Source organism: Dermacentor variabilis, chromosome 3 (assembly GCF_050947875.1).
Source record: "Dermacentor variabilis isolate Ectoservices chromosome 3, ASM5094787v1, whole genome shotgun sequence".
Taxonomy (NCBI): Eukaryota; Metazoa; Arthropoda; class Arachnida; order Ixodida; family Ixodidae; genus Dermacentor; species Dermacentor variabilis.
In genome coordinates, this window is record NC_134570.1 from 77,849,722 (window position 1) to 77,877,508 (window position 27,787).

General features: G+C 47.0%; 1 protein-coding gene across 4 annotated transcripts in view; it reads right to left on the reverse strand.

The window, feature by feature from the left end:
- LOC142575918 (uncharacterized) overlaps window positions 1–27,787 on the reverse strand; it is a 235,836-nt gene that overhangs the window by 16,087 nt on the left and 191,962 nt on the right. For 3 of the 4 annotated variants that reach the window (XM_075685719.1, XM_075685721.1, XM_075685720.1), the window contains exons 4-8: window positions 12,658–12,911; window positions 10,287–10,441; window positions 7,326–7,354; window positions 4,013–6,849; window positions 506–625 (exon numbers count right to left, since the gene is read on the reverse strand). In XM_075685719.1, the coding sequence (XP_075541834.1) occupies window positions 506–625; window positions 4,013–6,849; window positions 7,326–7,354; window positions 10,287–10,441; window positions 12,658–12,911 (3,395 nt within the window). The remainder of the gene's footprint in view (window positions 1–505; window positions 626–4,012; window positions 6,850–7,325; window positions 7,355–10,286; window positions 10,442–12,657; window positions 12,912–27,787) is intronic. The other variant, XM_075685722.1, reaches the window with a different exon arrangement.

Genomic DNA, 27,787 nt, shown 5'->3' on the forward strand with positions numbered 1-27,787 from the left:
TGAGAAGACTGCGCAAAAAGTGATAGAACGAAAAATGCTAGGCGTCACGTTAAGAGACAGGAAGAGAGTGGTGTGGACCAGAAATCAAACGGGGGTAGCCGATATTCTAAATGACCTTAAGAGAAAATAAATGGAGCTGGGCAGGACATATAATGACTAAGCCAGAAACCTGGTGGACCAGCAGAGTTTCAGAATGCGTGCCAAGGGAGGCGCGGTGGAGGAAGGCAGCAAGTTATGTGGGGTGATGAAACCAAGAAATTTGCAGCCGCAAGTTAGAATCAGCTAGCGCAAGACAGAGGTAATTGGAGATCGCTGGGAGAGGCTTTTGTTCTGCAGTTGACATAAATGTAGGCTGCTTCTAATGGTAATGATGGAGAAGATGATAGTCAACTGTGAAAAACCGGTTACACAGCAATACATAAAAAATTTCTACATTCTTTTTCACAAGATCGTTTGCGTTTTCAGCATGCTGTAACAATACCAGGACAGCGACCAAATTGCTCACCTGACACTGAGGCCCACAGTACCATATGTTCTGGCAGCCAGAGCACATGAACTGGGCATGCTGACCACACATGACACAAGTGTTGCTCTTGCTTTGCGGATTCTGCGGCACCTGGGTTGCCTGTGAATTGGGAAATGGAAATGGAAGTACCGAAGAGTTAGCGTCGGCTTCCAGGTCCAAGGGTTCAGGCAGGATGAAGTTAATAAGCAGAACATGGCTGGTTTAAACACTCAAACCAAAGCAAGCGCGCTTCGCGAGACGAGAGAGCCAGCCACTATTTTGAAAAAGCCATCTCACCACAAACAGCACGCAGATGGCGTCACGCTGTATAGAGATGAGTCACCTGAGTCACTTGTTTGTCGTTGAACTTTGGTACTAGTGGACTTCTGCTTAATCAGTTATTTATAAGTAACGCGCAGCAGGCTGTATTAGAACAGGCGCATCCAAAGATAGGGGGCCCATAACGATTAGCGCCTCGCCAGAGTGCACGCAGTGAATTTTTGGTTTTGGGTTTTCGCACGCCCCTAACGCTAAATTTCAGAAACTGCGTGTACGCCCCAAACGCCCCAAACCTGCTTTGCGTCGTCTCAACGTCACCGTTTACATCTCAAAAACGTCTCAACGCCTCCTCAATAAAAATAATAAACTCCCAAGTATACTTCTCAGCCTGTAAAGTATTGCAGATTGCATTACTTCATTTCTTTTTTTTTCTGGCATTACTCATTTCATTTTCCTTCTGAAGAATACATTGTTGCGCCAAAAAAGGAAAATAAAGACTTGAGAAGGAAGAGTACGAAAAGACAGATTGAGCGCTAGAACGACAGATTGAGCGCTCAATCTGTCTTTTCGTACTCTTCCTTCTCAAGTCTTTATTTTCCTTTTTTGGCGCAACAATGTATTCTTCAGATCCCAACCAACTCGCCCAGCAACAAGTTCTACTCATTTTCCTTCCGAGTGCAGGAAGGGCGCTGCAATCGCATGACGCCAACGCAAACACGGAACCCCACATTAAGGCACTTTCCCAGCGAGACAGACCTGGAACACAAAATTGCCACTTCTTGAGGCACTAGGCCACTATTCTAAACCTCCCTGGTATCTCTTCCCACGCTTCGTCCACTCATTCAGTTTGTGCTCTCCTATGAACTGTTGTCCCACATAAACGCTTTCACGTTCATCGTTTCATTCGGCTTTACGCCTTCAGCATAAACGCGCAATGTCTATCGTGATTTCAGCAAGAGGCGTTCCACAAGAGTGATACTCCACCCCCCCCCCCCCCCCCGCAAGAAAAACACGTTCTTTGTTACTTTTTTACCTCATACCGAGGAAAAAAGAAGCTAATGCAGAAAAAAATTGTGCAGGCAAGCCATTACACATGTATTCTCTGCTACTTAAAAGAAGCGCCGGCTTCCTCTGGCATAGTGAAAAAAAGTGATGCGCATTATTTGCTGATAATAGTGGAAAGCATTCCATTGAATTAAGTACTATTCACCAGGCCAGTAGCATATCAACACACTTATTTGTACATATAGCCGCTACCAAGTAGACGCTTTCAAGAACTATGCAATACCAACCGCGAAACGCTGCACACACACATGCAAAATTTTAAAAACTTAAACTACGCTTTCACAACCCCAGAGACATACCGTGTTCATTCAACGAATTCGGCTGTCTGCAAATGATTGTTATTCACCATATGATACCAAATGTCCGCGATATTACTATCTTTGAGGCTGGCATCCATGATGTACTGAACGGCTAATGATGCTAGCACATGGAATTTCTCAGTGAAGTTGCCACTCCATTCATCTTTTTTATAAAGTTAACAAAGCTCACACATGTTTTATCCCTACTGGTTAAGACATAGAGCATGCCCGATTTTCTATGTAAACCGCATGCTTAGCCTCATACGTCGCAAAACATTTTAGATCACCAGTTAGGTCTAAACTTCAATACAGAAAATCAATTTAGGATAAAACTTAGGACTATTTAGGAAAAAATAGTCCAATTCGCTTGAGCTAGACTTATTAGCTAGAGGCTCAGCCGGAGAGGTTCGTAATAAGTGCTTTCTGTTACTCCGCTTCACTTGCATGTGCGCTGAAGCGTTATGAGCGATGGAGATTACTTGGCGCCTTACAATAATTATCTGTCCTGCTTATTGTTAATCTGCGATCACTACTGCAGGTGCCAGCGCCTCAAAATAGCGGATGTCTCACAACAACAAAAGATATCATAAAAGAAGCTCCCCTGTGTTTATTCTAAACGACCAACTTCCTCGCACTTTGGAGGTGCTTTGCGACTCTAAGCCTGCCCCACAAATGATCGCATGCATACTGACACAAGGATCGGATTACATTTCGTCCTTGACGTCGCATAGTTTATGAGCATCGCGCCACAGGTGGGTCACAATATTAAATTGCAGTGGCTACCTTTGCATGGAAGACTGTAAGGCTATGAACTTTCTGACACTGTAAGCTGCTTTGCATGATGGCACAATAGCGCACATAGTTTGCCTAGAAAACAGGCTCCATGATGACAACATACGCGTTCTTACGCTAAACTATTCGTAAGAGCAGCTGCCTGCGAAGGACGAAAGGCAGCAGGCCAGCCGTTCAACCGGATTGTCAGTACAGGTGTCTCAATAAATGAAATTTTGCATGCAACCGAAAACTTAACTCTACTGCACAGGCTTGGTGGGCCGAATACGACTTGGCGTGACATTCACTCGGCATAATGCACCTATCATACGCAATGAGAACAGCCCTCATCATGACCACTGCCATAAGTCAACGTATATATTTCGAATAATGACACTAACGCATATATTTCGCGCATGATTAGTACACAGACACAAGCGACGGATTGTGGCCCCTTTTCCGGCAGACACCGACGGCTAGGCCATCCTCTGCAGATTTCATTTTAGATCCTTCGCCCCTTACCCGAGACATACTATAACAGTTCTACAGGCTATGAAGCAACTTTTTACACGATACAGTACTAGCCTGAAGAGTTCAAATACGCTGATGTGACTACAAATGCCATCATCCCTCCCCCCAGTATTCTTGTGATCATTATGCATCCCTCCGTCGTTCCTACATTCCCTTTCAAATAAGTGCAAAGTGCAGGTTAGAGCGCACAAGCTCAGTTTCACCCATCTCCCTTTTTATAATGAAGTTCGGTTACTACTACTACTACTACTACTACTACTACTACTACTACTACTACTACTAATACTACTACTACTACTACTACTACTATTACTAAATTTCCACCATCTTATCCTATCTCTTTTTCCCATATACATACCTCAATTCAGAACTGCCAAGTTGCAATATCAATGCAAGCGACAACTCGTTCATATCGAACTACCTCCTCGCAACCTTCAATGTCGGTGGTTCTGATCATTCAGACTTCACGACGGCAATATCTAACAACTTAGTACTGTAAATAGTCACCACTCACTGTTACGCCCAGAGGCTATCAGAGCTTTTTAAATGTATAAACAAATACCTGCGCTGGTAGAGCCTGTTCCTGGGGCGGCGCTTGACTTCCCAACGACGCTGCATGGGCAACGGGCTTGTCTACGGGCCGCATCATGTGCCTGTCTTTCGACATTTGCTGCATTACTGGCTCCTCACGGGACGGTCGTTTTGCCGGAGGCTCCCTTCCAAGCATGGCAGCACTTGTAACGTCGCTGCTACGTTGCTGCTGCTTCTCTAATCCGCTCCACGCGGGATGGCCCGGGTACAAGCCATGCTTCGCCATCTGAAAGGCATACTGTTCGTGGAGGCCTTCCGCGTAGTTGCTCCAGGTGGCGTTGCTCATCGTAGGATTCAGGGGCAGGTCTTCTGGAAGGACGCGCCTGTTGGGAAATGAACTGTACGATTGAAAGGCGCTCTGAACGCTGGCGGGATAGGCGGGTGGCGCGCCCTGAGACTCGCGCGCTTTCATAGCATGTAGCCATTGAGCGTGCTCTTGGCTCAAGGGCGCCGTAACCTTCTCGGGCTCCCTCTGGCGCTGCCCCGTCGGTGCCATGGCGGGACGCTGAGAGGTGGTGCGCATTTCGCCATTAGCCTGTGGAAGGCTGGCAGCACTGCCAGGCGAGTACTTTCGCTTCACCGCAGGCTTCGGCGGTTCCATTGGGTGCTGGATTGGGTGCTTGCTCCTGTCGAGCGGGTAGTACGGCCGGCCGTATCCTGGCACCATTGGCGAGTTGAGCGGCTGGGTTGCCATCATAGGAGCAAAATCTCGCTGGAGCTCCATGTTGCGCATATTGAACATCCCAGCGCCAATGAGCGGCATGTTTAACGGAATGTTGGCGTGCGGCGGAAGCGACAGCGGTGGTCTGGTCTGCTGAGGGGGGTGCGGCAGTGGGTAAGGAATGAGTCCAGGAACTGCCTGATTCCCAGGTGAAGTTTTCGCCAGCGGAGAGGGGAGAGATGGAGGCGAAGTCTTCTGCTGGCCAACTCCACCAACCGATGACGACCGTTGCTTGGGAACAGCTTTCGGATCATCCACAAGAGAAGATCCCTTCTCTGACTGAGAGGCTGGGCTTTGGCCCTGCCGAGCCTCAACTGAGTTACCCGGATACCGAAGGCCTTCCTTGGGATATGACTGCGGCTGCTCGAGCGAACGCTTATACCTTGCTTCGAGTTGGTTTAGGGTCTTGAGCTTTTCAGCTCTTGTGTGCACCACCTTCTCATATTCAGCCTCCTTTTGAGCTGCCAAGGCGTCCAAGTACTTCAACTCGTCCTTGAGCATCTCCATTTCCGTTTTCAGACTGCTCGTCTGTGAGGAATGGCTGCCTGATTCAGGGCGTTGTGCGTGAGGTGAACTCGACGGAGGCTTCGTGTTCGCTGGAGCTGCTGGTAGTGACGCAGGTCCCGGTCTTTCTTGTCGCGATGCGCCCATTTCTTTGTACGAGGACTCTGTCTTGCTATCTTTCATGAAAGGGTTTCCAGTCGGTGGGGACATGTCTTTAGCAGCTGGGTCAGGATTTTGCTTAGGCATTTGAGGCCCGACATACGCACCCATTTGTTGAGCGTGAGGACCAATTCCGTATGCTTGTTCCGTGTTTTTGTAACGCTGCTGTTGTTGGTACAGTTCCGGCCTTCCATTGCGAGGTGAGGTGTCACGAGTCAGTGTAGGAAGCGGTTGAAGAGGCTGACCACGTGGCTGCGCTTGGTGCGCTCGAGGCAATGGATAATATGGAGGCGTGGAGTGCATTTGCTGTGTTGGGCGCGAATACGGTATCTGATGCGATAACTGTGTCTGGTGCAAAAGCTGTGCCTGGTGGGTGGGAGGCGGCGGCTGGTGCGATGGCGGCCCCTGATGCGAGAAATGTCCTTGGTGTGACGGCGGTGGTTGATGCGACTGGGCCACCTGTTGCGGCATCTGGGCTTGATGCGAGGGCTGATGCGACAGCTGGGACTGATGCGATACCTGTGACTGATGCGATGGCGTTGATTGGTGCTGCGCTAGTGCTTGATGAGGTGACGCACCTTGGTGGGGAGGCGGAATTTGGCGTAGCGTTGGCGAACGCTCAGGGACCGCAGCTCTGTACTGCTGCTGTGCCTCCATACGACTTGGGAACATCTGCGCACCTACGGAGAGCCTTCTCTGACTCAACTCGGGTGAAAACTGTGACGAAGCCAGATGCCTCTGCTGCCCGATGGGCCCGCGAGAGTTTATCATTTCTTGGTAGCGACGTTCCTCTAGCCATCTTTGATGGTCAGCCATCACAAACGCATGAGGCTGGAAGAAGGAGTACTGCTCCCTTGGTGTACTATAAGCTTCGCCTCGTCTGGCTGTATCGCTCAAGTTTATCGGCTCTGGTGCACCAGCACGCGGTTTCTGAGAACCTGCTACTTGCGTAGCATTGGCGTCTGCGGACCTCGACATCTCGGATACTTTGCCGGCTTCGGACAACATGGACATTCTAGGTTCGCCACTACTGTGTTCAGAACCTGGTGACAAGCTCTTCCTCGAGACTCCTAGATAGAGCACATCAGAATCGCTCGACTGTTCTTCCGGGGCTGTCTTCCCCTGTGGAATGGCGTCGGCTTGGGATTTAGGAGAATGCCTACGCTCGGCTTCAACTTCTGGCATGCCCTGAGGAACGCACGTTAACAACGGTGCAGGAGATACGCCAGGGGCACCCATCGGTAACTCAAGCGCAGCATTCGAGCCAGCCATATGAACCTCTAAGGGATACTGCGGTCGCATAAGGGCCGTGGACGTTATCATTTGCGAAAGGCGAGGATCGTTCGTGTAGGTATCAGGAAGCGCAGTGACTAGAATCTGCCTTGGGATTTCCTGCTGTGCCATTTCTTGAGGCTGTCCATCACCTGTAATGCCCGAAAAGCGCAAACGAGTCAATTTTTACAATAACGAAGAAACTACAAATGTAAAGCAATGTTCGCAGTCAATTAGGCTAGCAGTAAAAACCAGACTATCTTCAGTCCAACTTACAGTGTAGTATATCTCAGAAGTGGTACGCAATCTGCACACACCTGACACATGCGTACAATGTCGGCACGCTTCCTCATCACCACGGTCAGTCAAACAGTAAAAAGCGAAGACGGCATGACTATTTTAAGTACACATAACTATATAACTTCAATTTGAATATTTTCAAGCAATGCAATTTAACGCACTCGCCTTGAGCGAGTTTTAATTTACTAGGTCCAATCTAACTTGAAGCCAATTATTGCAATAGTGCTGTTCTGTATACTTCAAGCTATCGGTATGTTTACCCTTAATTCCAGCTATGCTAAAGTAAATCTTCATAAAACGTCTTGTCAATTGTGAAGGAACGTCTTACCTCCATTTTTGCCCTCCTCTGGTGCAGGTCTGGAAAGAAGGATAACAAACGCTGCATTCACTTCATAGTCCTCTTTTGTACCGTTTGCATGCATGCCTGGAAAACAGGCCCTATGGCAACAAAAAAGTTCTTGCGCTGAAACTACTCGTGAGAGCTGGTCCAACGTCCTTGGCAGGCACCTGCCAAGGACGTTGGACATTTATTACTAAAGGCGACCGGCAAATAGAAAGCAGCTTTCACGAAGAAGTAGCTTTGTAAATTCAGTGCCATATGTGTACGCCATCGTGCGCTTGCCCTTCTAGGAAAAAAAACTCACATTAGCACTTTGAAGAAGAAATTGCAATGTTTAATACAATCAACTACAAAAAATTGTGTCAGCCAAGCTGTCTTCTAATGATGCATTGAATGATATTGAAGGTCAAAATTGGGGTCGTCCATCAGGAAATCTGCACGTCTCAATGAACAACGGATTTCAATCGTGAGAGATTCTCACGGCTACGTGATAAAGCGAAATTTCAATGCATAACTCAAAGGTAATGAAGGCACCTACTACCACCGTATAGTGTCGGTTCGAATGACCCCTCATGTTTTCGTGAACGCTGCTTGATCAGCCTTAATGGTCTAGCGGAAGTATAAATGTCGGCGAGTCTTTTCAATGTTGTGAAGTGTCGTAGAATGAATTCCAGCATTGGCTAGAGACATACAAGAAATATTAATATCTTTTTTTTTACAGAGCACAGGTGACCACCTGGATGAAAAGAAATATGTTGATTTTATATGATATCCTATAGATACATGTAAACAAATATTCTAGCTAAGTGTTGAGCATATTCAAATTACCTTAAGGCATTGCGAGGTTAAAAAGCTAAAAGCAAGGTGATTTAAGTTAATGCCAGAGGTGACTTATGCTGCGTTCGGATAGTAAAACGAAGGTAAATGTCCATGCAACCCAGAAACTTCAGAAGAGAGCTGGACCAAACAGCGTCATCAATGGAAGTCAACTGGAGAGCAAGGCTCGAGGTGCCAAAACGGATGAAAAAGAAGGGGTGGCATAATTCTGGATAGTTGCACCAAGCTGTAAAATGCCAATGTCATGTACAGTATAGGGCATAGAAACATGTTTTTGACAAAACGCTTACACTGAACTTTTCTCACTCATCGGAATGCACTCCAGCCGTGACACGGGTCTCACTAGAAATTCTGACAAAAATTTGATGGAAGACTCAGATACAACCGCATAGAATGCATAAAATTGACGCAAATAAAACACATCAACAAAGCAGACTATTGATGTACCGATCCAAGTGGAAAACACGGAGCATGCGCTGAGGAAATATTTTGAACGCTATGGAGCATTTCTTTTCTTTTAATTTAGGAGGATTTGCCGCAAGGGTAAAGGGAAAAAGAAGAAACTCAAATTTCCAGTTCTTCATCGTGCAGGAACTGCATGAATGTCTCTGAAAACTTTTTGACCATGCATCACACAAATACTGAAATTTTCAGGTAGGTCAGGCTTCAGTACAGCCTTCCCTAAAATTTTGTCTTTAATATAGTGCTTGTTCGTACTGTTCTGATCAAAAGTGTATGAACTAGAGAGATCGCATTAAAATCGATTTTCTTCTCCGCCCATGCATGTAACTGGGAATTGAGGACTGCAGTCGAAACTTGAACATTGCAAACTTTCCAATACAATCATGAATTCAAGTTCGTGCGTCTGAATAACCTATACATTTAGTTTCCTCAGTGGGCCTGTGGCACCTCTACTTTTGTCCACGGGTGTACATAACTTAGATGACTGTCAAAGGCTGCAGGCGAATAGCGTAGTTTTACGAACTGAGGGCTTAGTGGGCTTAGCATGAGAACATTGGCGGCCCGAACAGCCTCGTTACTGCTAAAAGTGTGGAAAGCCAACGGCAAGACATTCTTTGACTGTGAAACTAAATAACCTCCGTCAAAGCCAATCTCCCGATGGCTGCCGACGTTAATGCGATTAGCAATGAAGCAATTGAGATGGAACGCATTACCAGCGCCAAAACGCGTCATGCATAGGGGACGCATCTGCTGCAGCGGGACTCCTATCTTACGCTTCCCTCTCGACACGCTGCACCATCTAGCAGCGCCGCTGCGAAGCCTGGGCGTGGTCTCCGAAACGAATGGGGCGCCGGTACTTGCGAACGCTGAGAAACGCGTCATGCATGAGGCGTACGCTGCGGCCGGGCTCCACTCTAGCTTTTCCCTCTAGGCGCTCTGCGCCATCTAGTGGTGCTGCCCACAAGTACGCGCGTGGCTTCCGAAATGCGTGCCTCTCCAGTATATGCGAACGCTGACAATTGTTCCCTCGCTCACCAGATACTAGCGACTGAAGTTCACTTGAAATGGGTTCACTGAATAGCGCCACGTATCTAGTACATTCGTAGTGCAGATCGCTAAAGCTTCGGGTTGCTATGCTTGAGAAACCCGTCAGACGTGCGCTCGATTTCGCCCACCACAGGAGAAATTCTAAGGGTTCTTATTTAATTGAATAGGCCCGCGAAAACGGTTAGATACCCAGAGCAAGAACTGCGTGAAGAAGGCCAAGAATACTAGTCGGATTAACATTGTGACGCCGTCCGCTGGGGTAGGGCACGACATTTTGAAAGACGACAGACGCGCGCCTCTATCAACCTTTGATTTAGCCTGATGCGTCCAAGCAAGCTTCGTCCATGGGCTAGTGCGCCTTGCGAGAAGCAACAGCGCATGCGCTGCTGAATTCCAGCAAGCAATTGCTCTATCAGGTGTGAAGCTGCGCACATGCGCCTCGGAATGAGCAGTGCAGACGCGAATCATGTTTTGAAATATGTTTCTGAAAACCGCGACCTCCATTCGCTAGGCTGTGTGCTACAGCACTGCGGTTTGCAAGCAAAGTTTCAGCTCTGGGTGCACACAGAAAACGGTTCCGGCACATTTTGAAGAATGACTTACATTGCACTAGCATCCGTTACAGGCGCCTCGTCGCCTACATCGTCGTCGCAGCAATCGTCTTGTATCTCGGACATGGAGCGGCTTAGGATATCGGTGCCCGGAGGATAAACACGCCTTGGCTCCTGGGTAGGTGTAGCTGCTTTCTGCTCCGTCCTCTGCAAGCGGAATCCCATGAGTACTGATATAATATATAGTATGCTTCTTGTTTATCAAAGCTGCGACCAAACAGGCCTGTGTGAGCGTCCATTAACAATGACGACACAAAACCAGCCAAAGTGCAATAATTAACTAATAATAGGAAGTCGAGCCCCCCAGCGAAACAGCCAATTACAGCGTAATCAACAGGAGCTAATTTCTCAGCGGAGCGACGGTAATTTGACCATGCAATTGTAACTACACTTACCATTACACATGCTTTACGTGAACGTAGTAAAAATATGGCTTTACTAGACTGCGGTGCTTGTGGAGCTAATCTACACCGGCCTTTATGAGATTGTATAATTAAATCATCACGTGCAAAAGCAAGCGCGTGTTTCGCTTTTAATCGTGCACTGGTAGCTACAGCCGCGCTCTAACCTGGCTGCAGGTTAGAGCACAGAAAATGACCAAACAGGTGCTTCAATGCTCGACACATCCCTCTGACGTATTATTTCGTGATTTTGCACAGATCCGATAATAGGCCAAAGCTACAAAACCTCGAGATAGGCTACGTCAATAAAGGCAGATTGCGTTGTCTTCCAAGACCAAATAATTTAGCGCGAAATATATACAAGACATTAGTATAGCTCACGACGAAGCCATAGAAGACACCGATCAAGAACCTTCTCGGGACGGTGTCATCAGCAAAGAATTATTGTGTTGAAACAGCAATTATATGGGCATTCCAGGCGCATTTCTGCCGTCCCCGTCGGTGTCGTCGTGAGACTCCTTATAATGTCCAAGGGCGATAAAATTGTCGCCGCGCGCCATAAGCTGTCTGTGCGAGTGAAAGCGTGCGAAGGTGAGCTAGCGATCGCGGCTCAATCTCGCGCACGCACGAGAGGCAAGCGCGGAGGAAGCGCGCCGTCTTCCGTAGCACTCAAAGCACTGGGGCAAGCGTAGAGAGGGTGAGACGCGTTGTACTCTGAGCGGCCAGGGCAACCGCGCGTGCGCTCCCGCCCGAACTTCTGTATCTTGAAAGCCATCTGAGCGGGAGACAAAGTCCATCGACCTGTCTTTCCGTGGCTTAGTTCGCCACGGAAAGACAGCGTCGATGCGAGACGCCAGCACGAAGGTCAATTCACTCGCTTCTGCTGCCGCGCTTCCTCACTCCAGCGTTTTGACAGCGAGTTTCCGCGGTCATAGAGTTATATGTGTTCATGTTTGCTAGTGCGAGTGACATCATGCTTGTTAATTTAATTAGTATGCCTATGTTCAGAAGTTTATGCGATCGATAAAACTACTATCCTTACGTTGTATTGCAAGCTGTCCAGTAATTTGCGATCTCAATCGATCCCTTGCCCTTAGGGCGAAACTACAACGTTTTTCTTCCATATGAAATAGACCCTCTCTCGCTCTCGTTTCTTTATTTAGTTTTCTTTATTGTGCTGCTTCTTGGCTGGTGGATACACAGGAATCGCCACAACAAGCCCTGAAGGTGGTCAGCGGAACGCCCTGCCGCTTTTTCTGTAGCCCTTTACCACGATCATCTCCAGTCGTTGTATTTTTTTTGTTTTTTTTTTTAGTTGACGAAGAAAAGTTTTGGCAAACATTATTGGCACTTGGTACTCGCCTACGTATGGCAAGCGCAACTAAAAGCACGAAAACATTGAAGCAGTCAAACATCACACACCGTTCGCAAAGTTCCGCCCAAGAGTAAAAGAAGTCACCAATAAGAGCAAAAAAAAAAGAACACTAAGAGACACACACAGTTTCATAAACAAGAAATAGTAGGAAAACGTGCGCACACGTCGACATTTTTGCAGGTAAGGCGGCTGACGAATCTACACATATCTCTATAAATCACTACATGAACTATCACTACTAAATTATAAGTGAGCATCCTTTTTCTTATCGTGATCGCGCAAACCTCGATACACCACCAGAAAAAAAAATTGGAACGCTTGGAGCTCACTTTAACGCCAAACAATATTCGTCAACTATCTTACGCACGTTTCCTTTCTTCAACGCTGCCCACCCGACACATTCGAGTGACGAACGACACGCGCCTACCAGGTGGGCACCGCGTTCTAGACAGGAAAGTAGCGAGCGCAGTGTGTTGCTAAGAAAAGAAACACCTGCTAGATGAAATAACGAGTATTGTTTGCGGATAAGCCGCTAGGGGTGCAAAACTCTCCTTGGCAGTGGACACGCTGAACGTAACCCGCCTCACCTCGGCTGCAGTAGCAGCGACCACCGCGGGTGCCTCGCGGGTCACATGCTTGGTTATGGACGGCGGCGCATCGGCGAAGTTTCCGCTGCCGTGGCCCATGATCTTCTGCTCTAGCCAGTTGAAGCCCGGTAGCTCCTGGGCGAGCCGCTTGTAGCGAGACTCATCGCCGTGCTGCTGGTCGCCGCTGAGCGAGCTGCCGCTGCCGCGCCGGTGGTTGTCCTCGGAGTTCTTGCGCTGCTTCTTGCCACCTGCTCCTGCGAGATAGGCAGCTTTCCATGAGGCATCAGGTTCCTGCCCACGTGAAGAAAAATAACAGTGGTAGAATGATACCTGCGGTACCGTTTACGACCTTGGTTTTGCGTAGTGTGGGGAATCAGATGTAGTAGTAAACCTGTTAGCGCCTAGCTTGGCGAGTTGGCGAAGGTGCGCGAATTCACTGTGCAGCCGCGAGTCTCACAAGAACAATGATCTACCTTTAGACCTTGCACCCAAGGAGCAAGAAAAATGGGATAGCATAGACAAACGATAAGCACATTGTATTGAGGCTAACAGCGACTTCTGCAGCGACTTTGCTGTTGCCGATTTCGCCTGCTATGAGAACGTGTCTGAACAAACTTGCTCGAAGCGAGTGGGCCTCTGGTGTGGTTTCACCATCGAAGGATTTTCGAGAATATCTTCGGAGACCAGTGAGCGAAACTTTATAACATTCCTAAAATCGTAGAACAAACCGAAATTCGTAAACTTTACAAAAATTTCGAGGGAGTTGGCAGGTATGCTGGAAACCTAACGTGGTCAAGGCATGCCGCAGAGGTATGCTGGAGACCTAAGGACGGCGCCAACGGTGTCGACAGTACCAACGCGAATGCACCTCGACTGTTCGTATGTTATCGCAATACAAGCAGTGAGCAAGAATAATATGAGGAACTGAGAGGACCTATCAAACAAACCTTATGCAGCAAAGACACAACGAAACGACGGGATACATAGGGGAAGGTGACTAACCTGTTCACTGAATTGCATAATTTATAAGGGTAAATGAAATGAAAGTCAACGAAAGACAAAATGCAGCAGGTAGGATGCGAACCCACATCTTCCACTGAGCTACTCTTCCGTCTACATTCCTACGCATTTGTGTACGTGCGTACGATCAGATAGGAGTGTTAGCCAGCGCAACTAACGGCCATGGCAGCGAATGTGGAATATCCTTTCAACCGCAGCCGTCACGCAGCACGTGAGCATGCAACCAGCCATTTAAACCCTCGTGTACTACCTCATGGCATCAAGGCTGCCAAAGTCGACGCTGTCGCTATGCAATAAGCGAGAAGAACAATCGGGAACCGGTGGAGCTCGATTTTTTATGCGAAGCATTCTCCTTTGCACTAGCACCGATCAGTGAAGCTATCGTGCCGCTTCGACAAAAGCACTAGCGGTATTAAAGCGTGTTCCTTCCACGCTCCTTATCGCCCAAGAGATACGTACAGTGCTCACAGAATGAAACGCGACAGGGAGCATTTAGTAGAACCCTGCATATATGCAAAGTACTCAAGAGTACCATGTCATGTCGCTAGAAATCTGGTCACCGAAGGTGACACGGACTCCGACCTATGCGTACGCGCCAAAATTACGTCAATGTGTCACGAACTGCAGCCGGTGCAAATTAGGCCTAAGGCCTAATTTACACTAATTTAAGCCTAATTATTTAGGCCTAAATTGACGCGTTTCATTCCGTAAGCACTGTACATCAGTTCAACTGACAACGGCACTGCAAAATCTCCACTGCATGGTTTCCTGGACGAAGTGCCGTACCATGAAACAATGCTGCCGACTTACTCTCCGTACGGCTTACAAATCTGACAGATCCTACCATATTGCATTGTACTGCTGACCCCATACTAAGCTTCCTAGCTCGTGAGAACCAATTACGTCGTCAGACACATGTTCTACTTCCTCCGTGCTGAGTTGACGAGGTAATGCTACGCAGGCTTCGACTGGGTGTCGCCCGAACACCTCCCTATTGCATCTAGCGCACAAGGGCAGAGTGAAAACTGACAAAGACAGGGGCTAACTTTCAACAGATTTATACTCAAACGCGTCACACACATATATATGGCGTTTTAGTAACAGTCTGCGCACCCGCATTTTTAACATTTCTGACGGGATGACGACGATCAGTGCAAGAACAAAAGAAAGTAGAGTAAAGCCTACAAGATTACGGGTTGGGTGCCCTTTTTGTCAAGTCGTTCACGGCTTGAGGTTAACATAATTTCTTTCATTTTTAATGCCAAAGCATTATATGCCCCATTACCCGAAAATTCGGCGTTGTCGTCGGCGGCTTGACCGAAAGAGGGTACCAAAAATGGCCGACGGCGTGAAGAGTAAAAGCACGTCAATAATTGCTCGGGTTTATGTAAATTTGCCAGGCAGATTTTTGTAAACAAAGCAAATTTTTGCCATCAAAAATAACATTAGGTAAATTTGCAATGGTTAAGAATTGCACCTGGGTTACCAAGGCGCGAGAAGAGCCCGCTGCTCCGACGCCACGGTGGCTCCATTGTTATGGTTCACTAAAATTGTGCCTATTGCGTGCGTCATTTCACACGGCACGTCACTGCCTCCGTCTTTGCCTCCCACGCGCCACTTGCTCTTCGGATTTCATCGGTGCTGTTTATGCTGCGGTGCACTTTCGACCACAAGTCATTAGTGTATAAATTGAGCCGTACCTAATGCGTGCGTCATCGCACACGTCAGGTCGCTGCCTGACACGCGTCACTTGCTCTTCGGATGTCACCGGTGCTGTGTCTGCTGCGATGCACTCCTAAGCGTCTACCTCAACGACAGCTGTGAAACCTGGTCGGCCACGGAAGGAGGCCTCAGAAGACGAAGCAAGGGAACACAGACGAAGGGACACAGGTAGTCGCAAGAGACCTACCATTAGGCATAAAATAATATTCACAGTTCCTCAGCAAAATGGTCCGAATTTTTTTCCAACCTGTGGCCAAACGTATATGCAAACACACACACAGACACACACACCGATTCAGCAGAAATAACTTTAATGCACGTCGAAAGCTTAAAGCGAAAACATTTCACCTAAGCGACTATAATGCTTTCCCATTCCCACACGTAAGCAGTCCTAACTGTCTCTGCTGAAATTTTGTTATATCAACCGATGGTGTGCACACACACGTTTCATCCAAGTTAGCGATGTTCGTCCCTTCTATTATCTCACGTGTCAGTTTCTTGGCACTAGTTGCTGCTACGTAGCCCTTCGAGTACTGGGGCTTGCACCCGCAGTTTCTGCAGTAGAGGCTAAGATGACTCCATCGCCATTTCGCACATTGTTGGCATGCTCCCGCAACCTGTCGTTCACACATCGTTCTGTCTGGCCGATGTATATTTTCCCGCAGGACAAACGTAGCGAATACGCCACATTGGTATCTCTTCGGTAGCTGGCTTTGCACAGAGTAGAAAGCTCGTTTGGCGCTGAAAACACGATCTTAACGTTGGCGGTCTTCCCAATCGTCTTAAGCCTGTGCGATACATCATGGATGTGCGGTAACACTGAGCATTTTGTCCCCACTCATTTTGTGGCGCCCCCGTCTGTGCATTCAGGCGGCCACAATTCAAAGTTCTAAGTAAATCTTCGGCTACTGAAGTTATCACCCATTTTGAGTACCCAGCATTCCTCAGGCGCATTTTTCAGGAAAAGAAGAAAGTGGCGGAAATTTTCGACGCTGATAGATGAAACTGGGCAGGCCTTTTGAAGACCTAGGGCCCTGTAATGTAAAACTATTCGAATATCTTACTCTAATTTCCTAACGTCAAATTTAAGTAACCACCGACGCAAGCATCGGGCGGTAACCCGCAGCGTTGTTTGAAAAGCCCAATCAAACGCGCCTCTCGTTTATAGGAGGCCACTTTTTTTTTCATAGCGAATAGCATTGCCTACATTGAGCAGTTTTCTTACTTAATTGGCTGACACGAGGCGAAGCACGCTCAAGTGGAGAGGGTTTCGATGGGGCCGAGCCAGCACAGCGAAAGCTTTCCTCCTTCCCCACAAGAACCACTTCTCTCTCTAGATAATCGGTTGAGGAGGGTGGTGCCGGCGTGTGCCATTGGTCCGCTTCCCCTTACTTAACTTGCCGTGGCTGGTAGAAAAGCACGGTGGTGTGCAATGGAAGATTAAAAATGTTGTTAAAACGGATCCTCAGCAAAGACGTTTCACGACCGTGTGCTGGCCATTAAACTTTCCTCCATTGAAACATGTTTTATTTGGTCAGTTATACTGGTACCATCATTCTACACGAATAAAAGTGAAGTTATTTTTTAAACCTCCATGGCAATGTCATTTATTTCTATTCTATTCACTCACCTTCCTGAGAAATCTACTGCAGCAATCACCATCAATAGCAGCCTAATTTTGTTCACATTAAGACATACGCCTCTCCTATAGTTTAGTGACACGCTGGCGCTTCAGCTGAGGCGAGTCGCAAGCTCGCCTCAGCCTCAAAAGAAAAATAACTGCAGGTGTAGTAGCGGTCGAAATGCCAGACGCTAACGAAATTCAAACATTCGCGTCAAGCAGCATAAAATCTTGACGTGACTGCCATTTCCGGTTGTGACGTCACTTTTATTTTTTGCTTGCCGTTGTCTCCCTAAAACGTAGATGGCAACAGTTGAAACAAGCCGTCATTTCCTTGAAACGTGGGCTTCTATAGAAGCTTCGCTACCAGTTTACATATACCTCGGCATTGGCACTAGAATCTGCAATATTAGCCGTCACACGGCGCTTGGCGCCGCCCACTAACACGTCTACATTCGCAACTGCACATCCAAATTTCCTGTTCCTATTGTTTCTTTCTTGTCTGCACCATCTCAGTTTATATAAATGATTAACTGGAACACCGAGAGTCGCAGTACAGTCGGCGGCCGTTTGCTTTTCTTTTTAGGCTATTAAAGCTTTGCTTCCGGTGTCGGTTCGGAGTTGACGACATTACGGATAATGAGAGCGACAGCGAACCATCCTTGCTAGTTCATCCGAGGAAATTGAACTTCGCCTGTCAGCAGCGGTTTATACTGCCAATAATTCAGCTTTCTAGTGGCTCCGCGAGCTCACGGGGCATTCACACAAGTGGCCGCAGCGGGGCAGCAAGAAAGCGTCTTAGTCATGTACAAAGATACTTTTAAAGGGAGCACGACGTCATAACATCAGCTTACACAAGACAATGTCCTCTAACGCAGTTCTCTCCCTGCTTTCACTCGCGCGAAGAATCCAAGTAAACCTAGGAAGAGCTCGCCGTACAGTGTTTCCAGACATATCACGAAGTTGTCTGGCTTGTTGCCTTGAGTACCGCTAACTTGCGGCCGCTTTCTCCAGCCGGTGACGCTCGCTTTCTGCGCGCCCCATCTCGGTACCCGCGAACATTGTCGCCATTACAGCGACCACAGTTTCTGCGTTAAGCCGCATGTCACAACTTCCGAGTGGCACCGCAGACAATAGACCACGAACCATCCCCAGCCGCGCGAAATGACTAGAACCGACTGCTTGCCATCATTTAAACGGTCACGAGTCTCAAGGCTTTTCCAGTGAATCGTTTACTTTTAAAGCGGATAGCTTTATTTGGCTTACGCTTTGCGTGGTTGGGTACCGGTGGCCGGGTATTTCACCAGAGGGAATGGAGAGCACGCAAGTTTTGGAAGTCGAATGAGGAGGAGGAATGAGGAGGGCCCCTCCGTCACGACTGACGTCACTCTCACAAAATCGAGCGCCGGTGCAGGAGGTGGGAGAGGGAAGCAGGGGAAAGGAGTGAGTTGCGGTTCGCGCTCGTCGCAGAACGCCAACTAGCTCTTGGGACGAACGTGGTCTCATGCAATTTGGCCTCCGAAAGTTTATACGCTGTGGACGCTGTGAACGGTGTTGGAACTGTGTCGCCTTCTCCTGCCTCTTTTGAAGTCAGAGATGCACAGAGCGAAATTTCTTTTCCAGGAACACTAACGCCCGTATTCATAAATGCATCTCAACTTGAAGCCCACGCTTGACTTCCTTTAAATGACGCCTGTCGTGAACGCACCAAAGAAAACGCAATGAGCGTCTTGGGCGCGTTCGCGCTAGGCGTCGTTTACATCAAGTCAAGCATGGACTTCAATATGCATTTCTGAATACGGGGTTAGGTATGATGGTCAATAGGGATGAGCGGCCAAAGTACACAATATCTGTACCTCAAAAGATGGAAACACAAGAGGAAGAGGTAAAGAAAGTCGGGAATGAAACCATAGCAGTTGGATGTACAAGTAGGCAACCTGGGATCGCCAAAAAGAAAGTGGCGGCAACAGATATGATAAATTGGATATTGTGTGGGCATGTTCGAAGGAGGCTCTTTTCGAGGGCCGCAGTTCAAAACCGGCATCAGTGGGAGACACTGCTGCTCAGCTCAGATCAGCGAGGGCAGGTGTGGACCGTTCAGCTGGCCGAAGCAGCCACTGAGACCCAATGGATCTACGCCGTCTGCTAGGCGGAGGGAGGCTGCGTCCACCCTCCTGAGTGCTGATATCAATAAAAGCTCTATTTCTGTCTCTCTCCAGAGACAACTGAACATATTATAACAGAATGCCGACACGAACCTACCACAGCCACACGAGGTTACTAAAATCCCTTTCCACCGCATGAACGGTCACGTAATTGGGTGCTTTTTCCATGAATTATTCCTTACATTTAAACCCCGCCAACATGGTAGGAAACGTCTCCCTCCCACAAGGAGTTGGGTTCAAAGCTGATGGGAAAGATGACTGGCCAGCGGTCCATGTGAAACTGGGGCTTTTACAGGCATAGGGTAACTTTACAATATAGAGATAGAAGTTTCAATGCAGAGAAACAACAAAAATATTCGCAATATATTAACCTGCATTAAATGTAGCAAGAGCTCAGTAGCTGAAGCCTAGGTGACACTTTTCAGCAGGTCAGTTTCGAGGTGGATGCCATTAAAATTATCGCCATCCGCCACCTGGGTAGGCTGACGATGGAAACGTTCCTCAAGATAGACCACTCAAGGTTTGTCGTCTAAATGAACAGTTTTGTCCTGTATAATTTTAAAGCAAATGTCTCCCCCCCCCCCCCCCCCCCCCATGTCGGAGAAGTATCTGGTTTTCGTGGAGTAATTCACAGAAGGAAGCGCAGATGCGCGGGAGTTGTCCTGCCATCGTCGTCACACTGTCGTCAACCCATTGTCTTCAGGCCATATCGGTCATGCTGTCAAAGTTTAAACTAGCATTGTTTAAATTCAAATGCCAAAACCACTACCTGATTATGCGGCAGGCCGCAGCGGCGGGCCGCAGCGGCGGGCTCTGCATTAATTTTGACCACCTGGGGCTCTTTGACGCGCACCAATGTGTGGTATCCCGTCATCGTCTTCATCACCGTGATTACATCGTTGTCGTTCCATCTTCTACCCACCGTCGACGTCACACCTAAGCGCCATTGTCATCAAGCTGTCAAGAGATCTGCCACAAGATGTCGACGATAATTTGTGCCGTCAACGACAAACGCTGTGGTCCAATTCAGCGCTATATTTTGGAAGTGTTGCTAGTGTCCATTCGTTCTCTGCGGTCCGCAGATACTTTTCGCTCACTGTCACGATCGTTTTCACTGGATTCCACTACAATTTTTCTATGGCTACGCGTCAAAATTGCCATTAAGTCACGCTCCCAAGTTATCCATTTCTTTTTCTCTCGTGCTTTCCGGCACGTGCTTTAAAAGCGAAGGGTACGCGTCTGTGTTAACTTCCGTTACCACTTTCTTGTAACATCGTAACATCATTGTAACTTCCGGTAACATCGGAGATGAAGGATTGCTGATCCTTCATGTAATATATATTTCGTAGTGGCGCAAGGAAATTTTGTTTTATCCTCATCATCACCAGCCTGTTTTCACGCTCACTGCAGGACCAAGGCCACTGCCAGCTATCTCCAATTACCCCTGTCTTGCGATAGCTGATTACAACTTGCGCCTGCAAATTTCCTATTTTCATCACCGCAGGCAATTTTCTACAGTCCTCCACTGCACTTGCCTTCTCTTGACGCCCATTCTGTAACTTTAATGGAACACAGTTTACTTGCCCTACGCATTAAATAGCCTGCCCAGCTTCATTTTTTCTCTTAATGTGAACTATAATGTCAGCTATCCTGGTTTCCTTTCTGATACACACTGTTTTTTCCCGTCTCAACGTTTCCCGAACATTTTTTGTCCCATCGTTCTTTGTGCGGTCGTTCACTTGTTTACGAGATTCTTTGATAACCTCCAACTTTCTGCCCCATACGTTAGCACCCGTAGAATGCAATGATTGCACACCTTACTTTTCAACGATAGGGGTAAGCTTCCAGTCGTGATTTGCTAATGCCTGCTGTAAGCACTCCAACCCATTTTTATTCTTTTTTAAATTTTCTTCCAATAGCAGTACGTTCACGCAGCGCCCATATTGTACTGCTTATTCAATCTTTATGACGACGCAGTATCAAAAATATGTTTACTTTCTATTTGTTTATCAGCTTGGATAGTTCATCAAATTCTGTCTGATCTCTTCAGTTAGACACCCTCATGCTTTGTCGTTTCTGTATTAAGTCTTCAGTTACCTCAAACGAGAGATTTTAAAAGTAGTGTTGAAGATTAGGGGCGCCATAACGTAAAACTACTCCAAACTTTTCGATTCCAAATCTGCAATCAGCCCTACGCGATTGGTCCAAACCTTTTCTGGACCGCCCTCACTTCACCTGTCTGTCACGCGACGTCACGAAAACCGCGATAGCTCCCATCTGATACCATGTGTACACGTTGATTATGCATGATTTGACTGAACAAAAGAAAAGTAGTTATTTCCGATTCAATGCTTTTCGCCATTAGCCTTCGGCTATTGGTTAAAAGTTTTCGGGCTCACCCACTTCCCCTGCCTATCACGCGACGTCACAAAACCGCGAAAACTCACCGCGTCAAAGTGACGCGTACGCGTTAAAGATGCATTAATGTGCCGAACAAAACTGTATTTTCTTCTGAATAGCCACAGGCTGCTCCGTTCCGAAAGGAATAAAATATGGCTGGCGCCGATCGCTCGACAGTCTACTCGCACCCGCCGGAGAGCATAAGTTTATTTGCGTATAATAAAACGTTTTGCGTGGCCGTGTAACGTTTTCTGGCACTTACGGCACGTTTAAGACCTCGTTCTGACAACTCTTGTTTGCTGAGGATCCGTTTTAGCGCCATTCTTAAGCTTCCGTTGCATGCCGCCGCGATTTTCGACCGGCCACGGCAAGCTAAGTAAAGGAAAGCGGACCACTGGCAGGCGCCCACACCACCCTCTTCATCCGGTTATCGATTTTCATTTCAGTAGCTCGGCCCCATCGAATCCCGCTCCGCTTGAGCGTGCTCCTGACCTCTTGTCAGCCAATCAGATAAGACAAGCTGCTCAGCGTAGGCAAGGCTATTCGTTTTTCAAGCAAACAAGAGTGACCTCCTATGAACGAGGAGAGCATTTGAGTGGTCTGTTGAGAGAACCCTGCGGGTGACCACCCGATGGTTGCGTCAGCGATTATGAAAATTTGGCGTCAGGAAATTGTAATAAAAGCTTATTGGAATAGTTTTACGTTATAGGGCCCTAGTATGCAGAAGACCAAGGTAATGATAAATAGCTTGGCAAGTGACCGAGTATGATTGCCCTTCAGCCTTTAGTGTATGTACAGGAGTACGTTTATCTAGGTCGATTACTCACAGCTGCCCTGTGAAAGTGCGGAACTGAAGAGATCACACAGAATTTGCTGAAGTATCAAAGCTCATAAACAAGTATGAAGTAAGCTATTTTCGATATTATAAGGTCGTAAAGATGGAATAAGCAGTAAAAAATGGGAGCTGCATGATATCAGTGAGAATGAAGCTTGCTATAAAACTGGGAAAGATGCATGCAGTGAAGTATAAGGAGGGCAATTTCATGGGCAATTTCGACGATATAGTAAAAACAGACAAAGAATTCTATAGTGACCTGCCTCGTACCTGGACCAGCCACACAGCCTTCACTGGAAGTATTGATGAAGAGGATACAGACGCTACTTCTATAACTATCAATGAGGCTAGAACTGCTTTGTAAGACATGTCCCGGGGAAAAGCGGGAGGAGAGGATAGAATAACGGGAAATTTAATCAAAGATGGAGGAGATATTATGTTTGAAAAGATTGCGGCCCTGAACATGAAATGCCTAACGACTTCGAGCGTACTACAAAGCTAGAAGAATGTCAACCTCATACTAAATCAGAAAAAGCATGACGTTACTGAATTGAATTAAACAGGCCCATTCGCTTGCCGTCAATATTGCATCAAATATTCCCTAAGATAATTTCCAATAGAATCAGGGCAACACATGACTTCAATAAACCAATAGAACAGACTGGCTTGGGGAAGAAATATTCTAGAATGGATCACGTCCACGTCTTCGATAAGGTAATTGAGAATTATCCAGAGTACAATCAACATTTCATATAGTTTTCATAGATTACGAAAAAGCATTTCATTCAATTGAGATACCAGCAGTCATAAATGCATTGCGTAATCAAGGAGTACAAGAGGCATAAGTGAATATCTTGGAAAATATCTGCAAATATTTCACAGCTACCTTGCCTCATCACACAAAAAGTAGAAAATTGCCTATCAAGAAAGGAGTCAAGCCAAGAGACATGATCACTCCAATGTGATCATGTATGTGTATTCACTGCATGCTTAGAAGTATCCAACCTATTAGACTGGGAAAGCTTACGAGTAAAAATAAATGGCGAACATCTCAACAGCCTTAGGTTTGCAGTTGACATCGTCCTACTCCAGCACTGGGGATGAATGGCAATAAATGATTTAGGTCCTTGACCGAAATTTAGCACACGATACGAAAGTATCTGACTGAAAAAGCCACCCCTGTCAAATTGCTTTGATAACTCATCGTAGCTGTCTTAGTTTCTATTTCTTTCCCTTCTTTCTTTCCCTGATCTTTAAGTGCAATGCTGACACCGTACATTTTATGTCGTCGAATAGTTTGTGTAACAATTTATGAACTTATTCTTCTATTTTGTGTTTTGGTTTTCATAAAGTCCACTGTAGAAACAATTTAATAGGACCACTCTCAATGAAGATCTTTTATTTTTTGCACGCCACTTTAACGCCCTCCCTACCCTCTCCCTTCATCTGTGCTTACCGAGGGAATACTCCAAATAGCAGTACGCTGAAAACTGTGCCGGCATTTGCTATGAAATATTTTTGTCATCCAATATTAAGTGAAGTTTACGAAGTCAGGAATACTGATATAAAAAGCTATCGCACTTATAATTCATATTTTGAAGGGTGCTAATTATTAAGGCTGATTAATCAGTCGAAGTCCCAAGAGTCAACTGAGGCCGAGGTGTCATTGCAATGTTAAACCATGTCCCTTCCTAGAGATATTTTCCATGTTCCGGTAGAGTACCAACTATCCTCATTTGCCAGCGGATCCTTCAAATACTGAAGTTTATGAAAGCCGGGAATACAATTTGCTAACAAAGGAGAGGCGATCGCTGTTGCGTTTTGTAAAAGACCCATTACGGAAAGAGTGCCTGACACGAAATAGGTAGCTTCGGCCTTCTTCTTACGCAAAGAAAGCAAATTTTCGCTCAGTCAAAATTTAGTAACCGAATACAGCATCGAGGTTTCAAAGTCGGCTCTGATGTAGACACCTTCTCACTGCAGGAGACGCACACTCATATACAACTTCGTTTCTCCTGTTCACATATGCTGCCGACAATTCGCTTAACACACAATGCGTTCAAAAGTGCAGGGGAACACTTTATTCACGGGCCATTACTGAAATGATTGGTACGGTTCAGGTCATATTAAAAGAGCAGCAACTACACCACACATGGGTCACTTTCCTTCTTCGTATGTCTGATAACACCGCCATGTATGTAATGAATAAATCAGGTACTTATTGATAGTAATTAACAACGGCGTAATTATACACAGCCCGGACTAGAGGACTGCCCTCAGATCTGTGTAAAGGGTACGCCTAGCAACACACTTCCCAAAAATTAGGGCACGCCACTCTCATCTAATTTCTCATGCACCCATTCCAGTAACGTAACTGTATATCGGTAGCCAGCACTAAATAAGGCGACGGATACGCCCCCTGTATATTATTTTCAAACCAAACAACGCACCAGTTCCCATACGCTCTAAGCTGTTTCGAAGGCCCTTGGTTTTCTTTCTACTGTCACTCGGAAGACTTCTCATTCCTCTCATTTTCGTCCACGAATAACTGTACCACGACATATCCTGCTATCTCGTACTACTAAAGGCCAATTCAGGGACTGAAATTGTCCCGAATGCGGTAGTTGACTTTTGAAGAATGTGCAGCCAGCACTCCTCTATACCAGCAGCAAATATTTAAAACAAAACCTTCTGTAAATAAATAATCAGGAACCACCTCTAAACTACTAATAATGAAAGCACTCTGGAGACGATGTCACTTAAAGCCTGATCGCATAGCTTTGCATATTGAAGTGCTGCTGATGCATTTTCCTGCAATGTCGCTGCGCCAGCCACAGTGAGGTACGAATTCTCACCCATGATACCAAACATGGCTTATCCCAAAATCCAAAAAAAAAGAAAGAACAGCTGTAGGACACCTGAGAGTTTCAAGGCTAAACTCGTAAGAGAACAAAAATAAAAGAAACTGAGACATACTCGAGCGAATATTTGGGTTAAGTAGATACGGCGCTTTACATTACCAATGCAGGCATGCAAGGCAGGCGAAGTTATGTTGCAAATCCGCAGGTGTCAGTAGCGTCAGGGAAATCGAACCCAAATCTTGCACAGCTGACTGAGGATGTCAAGGCAGGCCGGATGACGTGTGAAACCAGACTGATCAATTCCTCCGTCAGATGGCGCATCCACGTGACCACTGGAGGGCAGCCAACACCGCCATCCGGCGTTTGCCGGCAGACAGTGGGGCAGGAATCGGCGCCCGAATACGCCGGACTTCGCGCGTCACCCATCGACAGGACACTCCCGCACCTCCTCCTCAACAACGCTGCGGAGCACGTTCGTCCTTCCCGTTCCCAGGGTTCTTGAGTGACCACCTCGACGAGCGCGCGCGCGCGCGCTACCGGTGCGCTCATCTTCACTCGAGTCGCCGGTTTCGTCTGTCCCGGAAGGAGGCACCAGACGATGCGCTTGCCTCGGGTTACCTTTTGTCATGGACGCGCTTTCGCTTAAGCCTGAGCGTGCGGCTACTCTCTGCAGACGGGTTTTCTTTTGTTTTCCTTTTTCTACCCGCCGTGGTTGCTCAGTGGCTATGGTGTTGGACTGCTGAGCACGAGGTCGCGGGATCGAGTACCGGCCACGGCGACCGCATTTCGATGGGGGGCGAAATGCGAAAACACCCGTGTGCTTAGATTTAGGCGCACGTTAAAGAACCCCAAGTGGCCGAAATTTCCGGAGTCCTCCACTACGGCGTGCCTCATAATCAGAAAGTGGTTTTGGCACGTAGAGCCCCTATTTTTTTTTTCCTTTTTTCTCACAGTTACGGAGGTATCGCAAGCAGGATTATGTGAAGTGCGTAGCTCTCCATTACACCCCAACTAATGTTAGCTCCCTCTGGGGCTCATCTCGTCTCCAAACAACATTCGTAATAAATTTTGCGTGCCTTCCCATTTTTTTTTAACGCTGCGCGCACGGTATACTACCAGGTCACGAAAAGCACGCGCGCTGACAGAGTGGCGTAGCGTTCTTGACATTAAAGTAGCGAGGACAGAGTTTTCAAGAACATAAAGGCAAGCAAGAGAGATGTGTATTATCTTTTGGGGACGACATATACCACAAAGGATGTCAACTTTTTGTGTAGTGTATAACGGAGTCAAATTTTTTGTCAGCGAAAGAACGCCCTATAGAAGAGTGCACTAGGAAGCTTACACCCATTCGGTCTTGTCCCACAACAATAATCGTTATCTCTTATGCGTGCACTTCCTTCCTTTGACGCTGTGGTCCTAGTGCTATAAGGTTTCGAAAGGTATGAATGTATTAGCACGACACAGCGTTGCTTCTGACGAGAAAGTATCGGCCGCGCAGCGCTAAAGAACGAAAGTAGGCGCCAATGTGTACGTGACGATTATTGTTTGGAAACAAGAGAATCATCGAAAGTTGTGAAAAAACAAATGAGAGAAAGACGTAAGGAACATTGCACTGTTTATAAGTGTTCACGTCACATCAGAGACGCCATATTGACAGTCACATTGACAACTTCCGTAGCACAATAGCGTACGCACTCGGGCTAAAAAGATCGCAGTAACGCGCAACGTCTCACCGTGTCAGTAGTCCAACCTGGCGGCTGCGCTATCAGTGCAGGGTGAGGCTGACGCCCCAGACGATATTTCAAGGCCGGAGCGCGAGGCCAGCTTTCCAGAATTATTGAAGTTCTCTTCGTTAATTTAATAGGCGATTGATCTGCGCCCATCTGCGAAAGTTTGCTCCAATCGCAGGAAACCGTGCAGGACTTACTGCGCATAAAATTCCGCTTCTGCCGATGTTACAACAAAATAATAACATTGGCTGATGCTATCCGCTGCAGGTCTGATCTCTGTACCATCACCCAGCAGAAAGGAATTAAACGAAGCCACCGGTAAGAAGCGGAAGGCAGGATATGAGAGAAAAGTCGGAAGTCGCACCTCTCTACTTGTCTCCCGCCAGAGAGCGCCATTTCCGCAAGCGGAGAACACATGCCCACATTGAAGTTTTTCTTTTTTTCTTTTTCTAAGGCAAACTGCTCACGCACATCTGTGAATGTTTTCTTCAAGCGGTGCTAGACGACATAGTGCGACATTTATCGAGTATGATATTGCATCAGCTAAAGCGCCGCTGCGTTGCATCATGAGCGAAACCGCAATTTTATCTCATGTCCCTCATGTACTTCGATGTTTTTTTAATGAACAATGCATGCATAGTTTGTATGCAAATTTATATTATAAACGGCGTAGAATATTTCAAATGCTCACATTAGAGCATCGGAATGAGTGATCGTGCTACTTGTGATAATTGCGGCAGCAAGGAAACAATCGAACATGTCCTCTGTCATGGTCC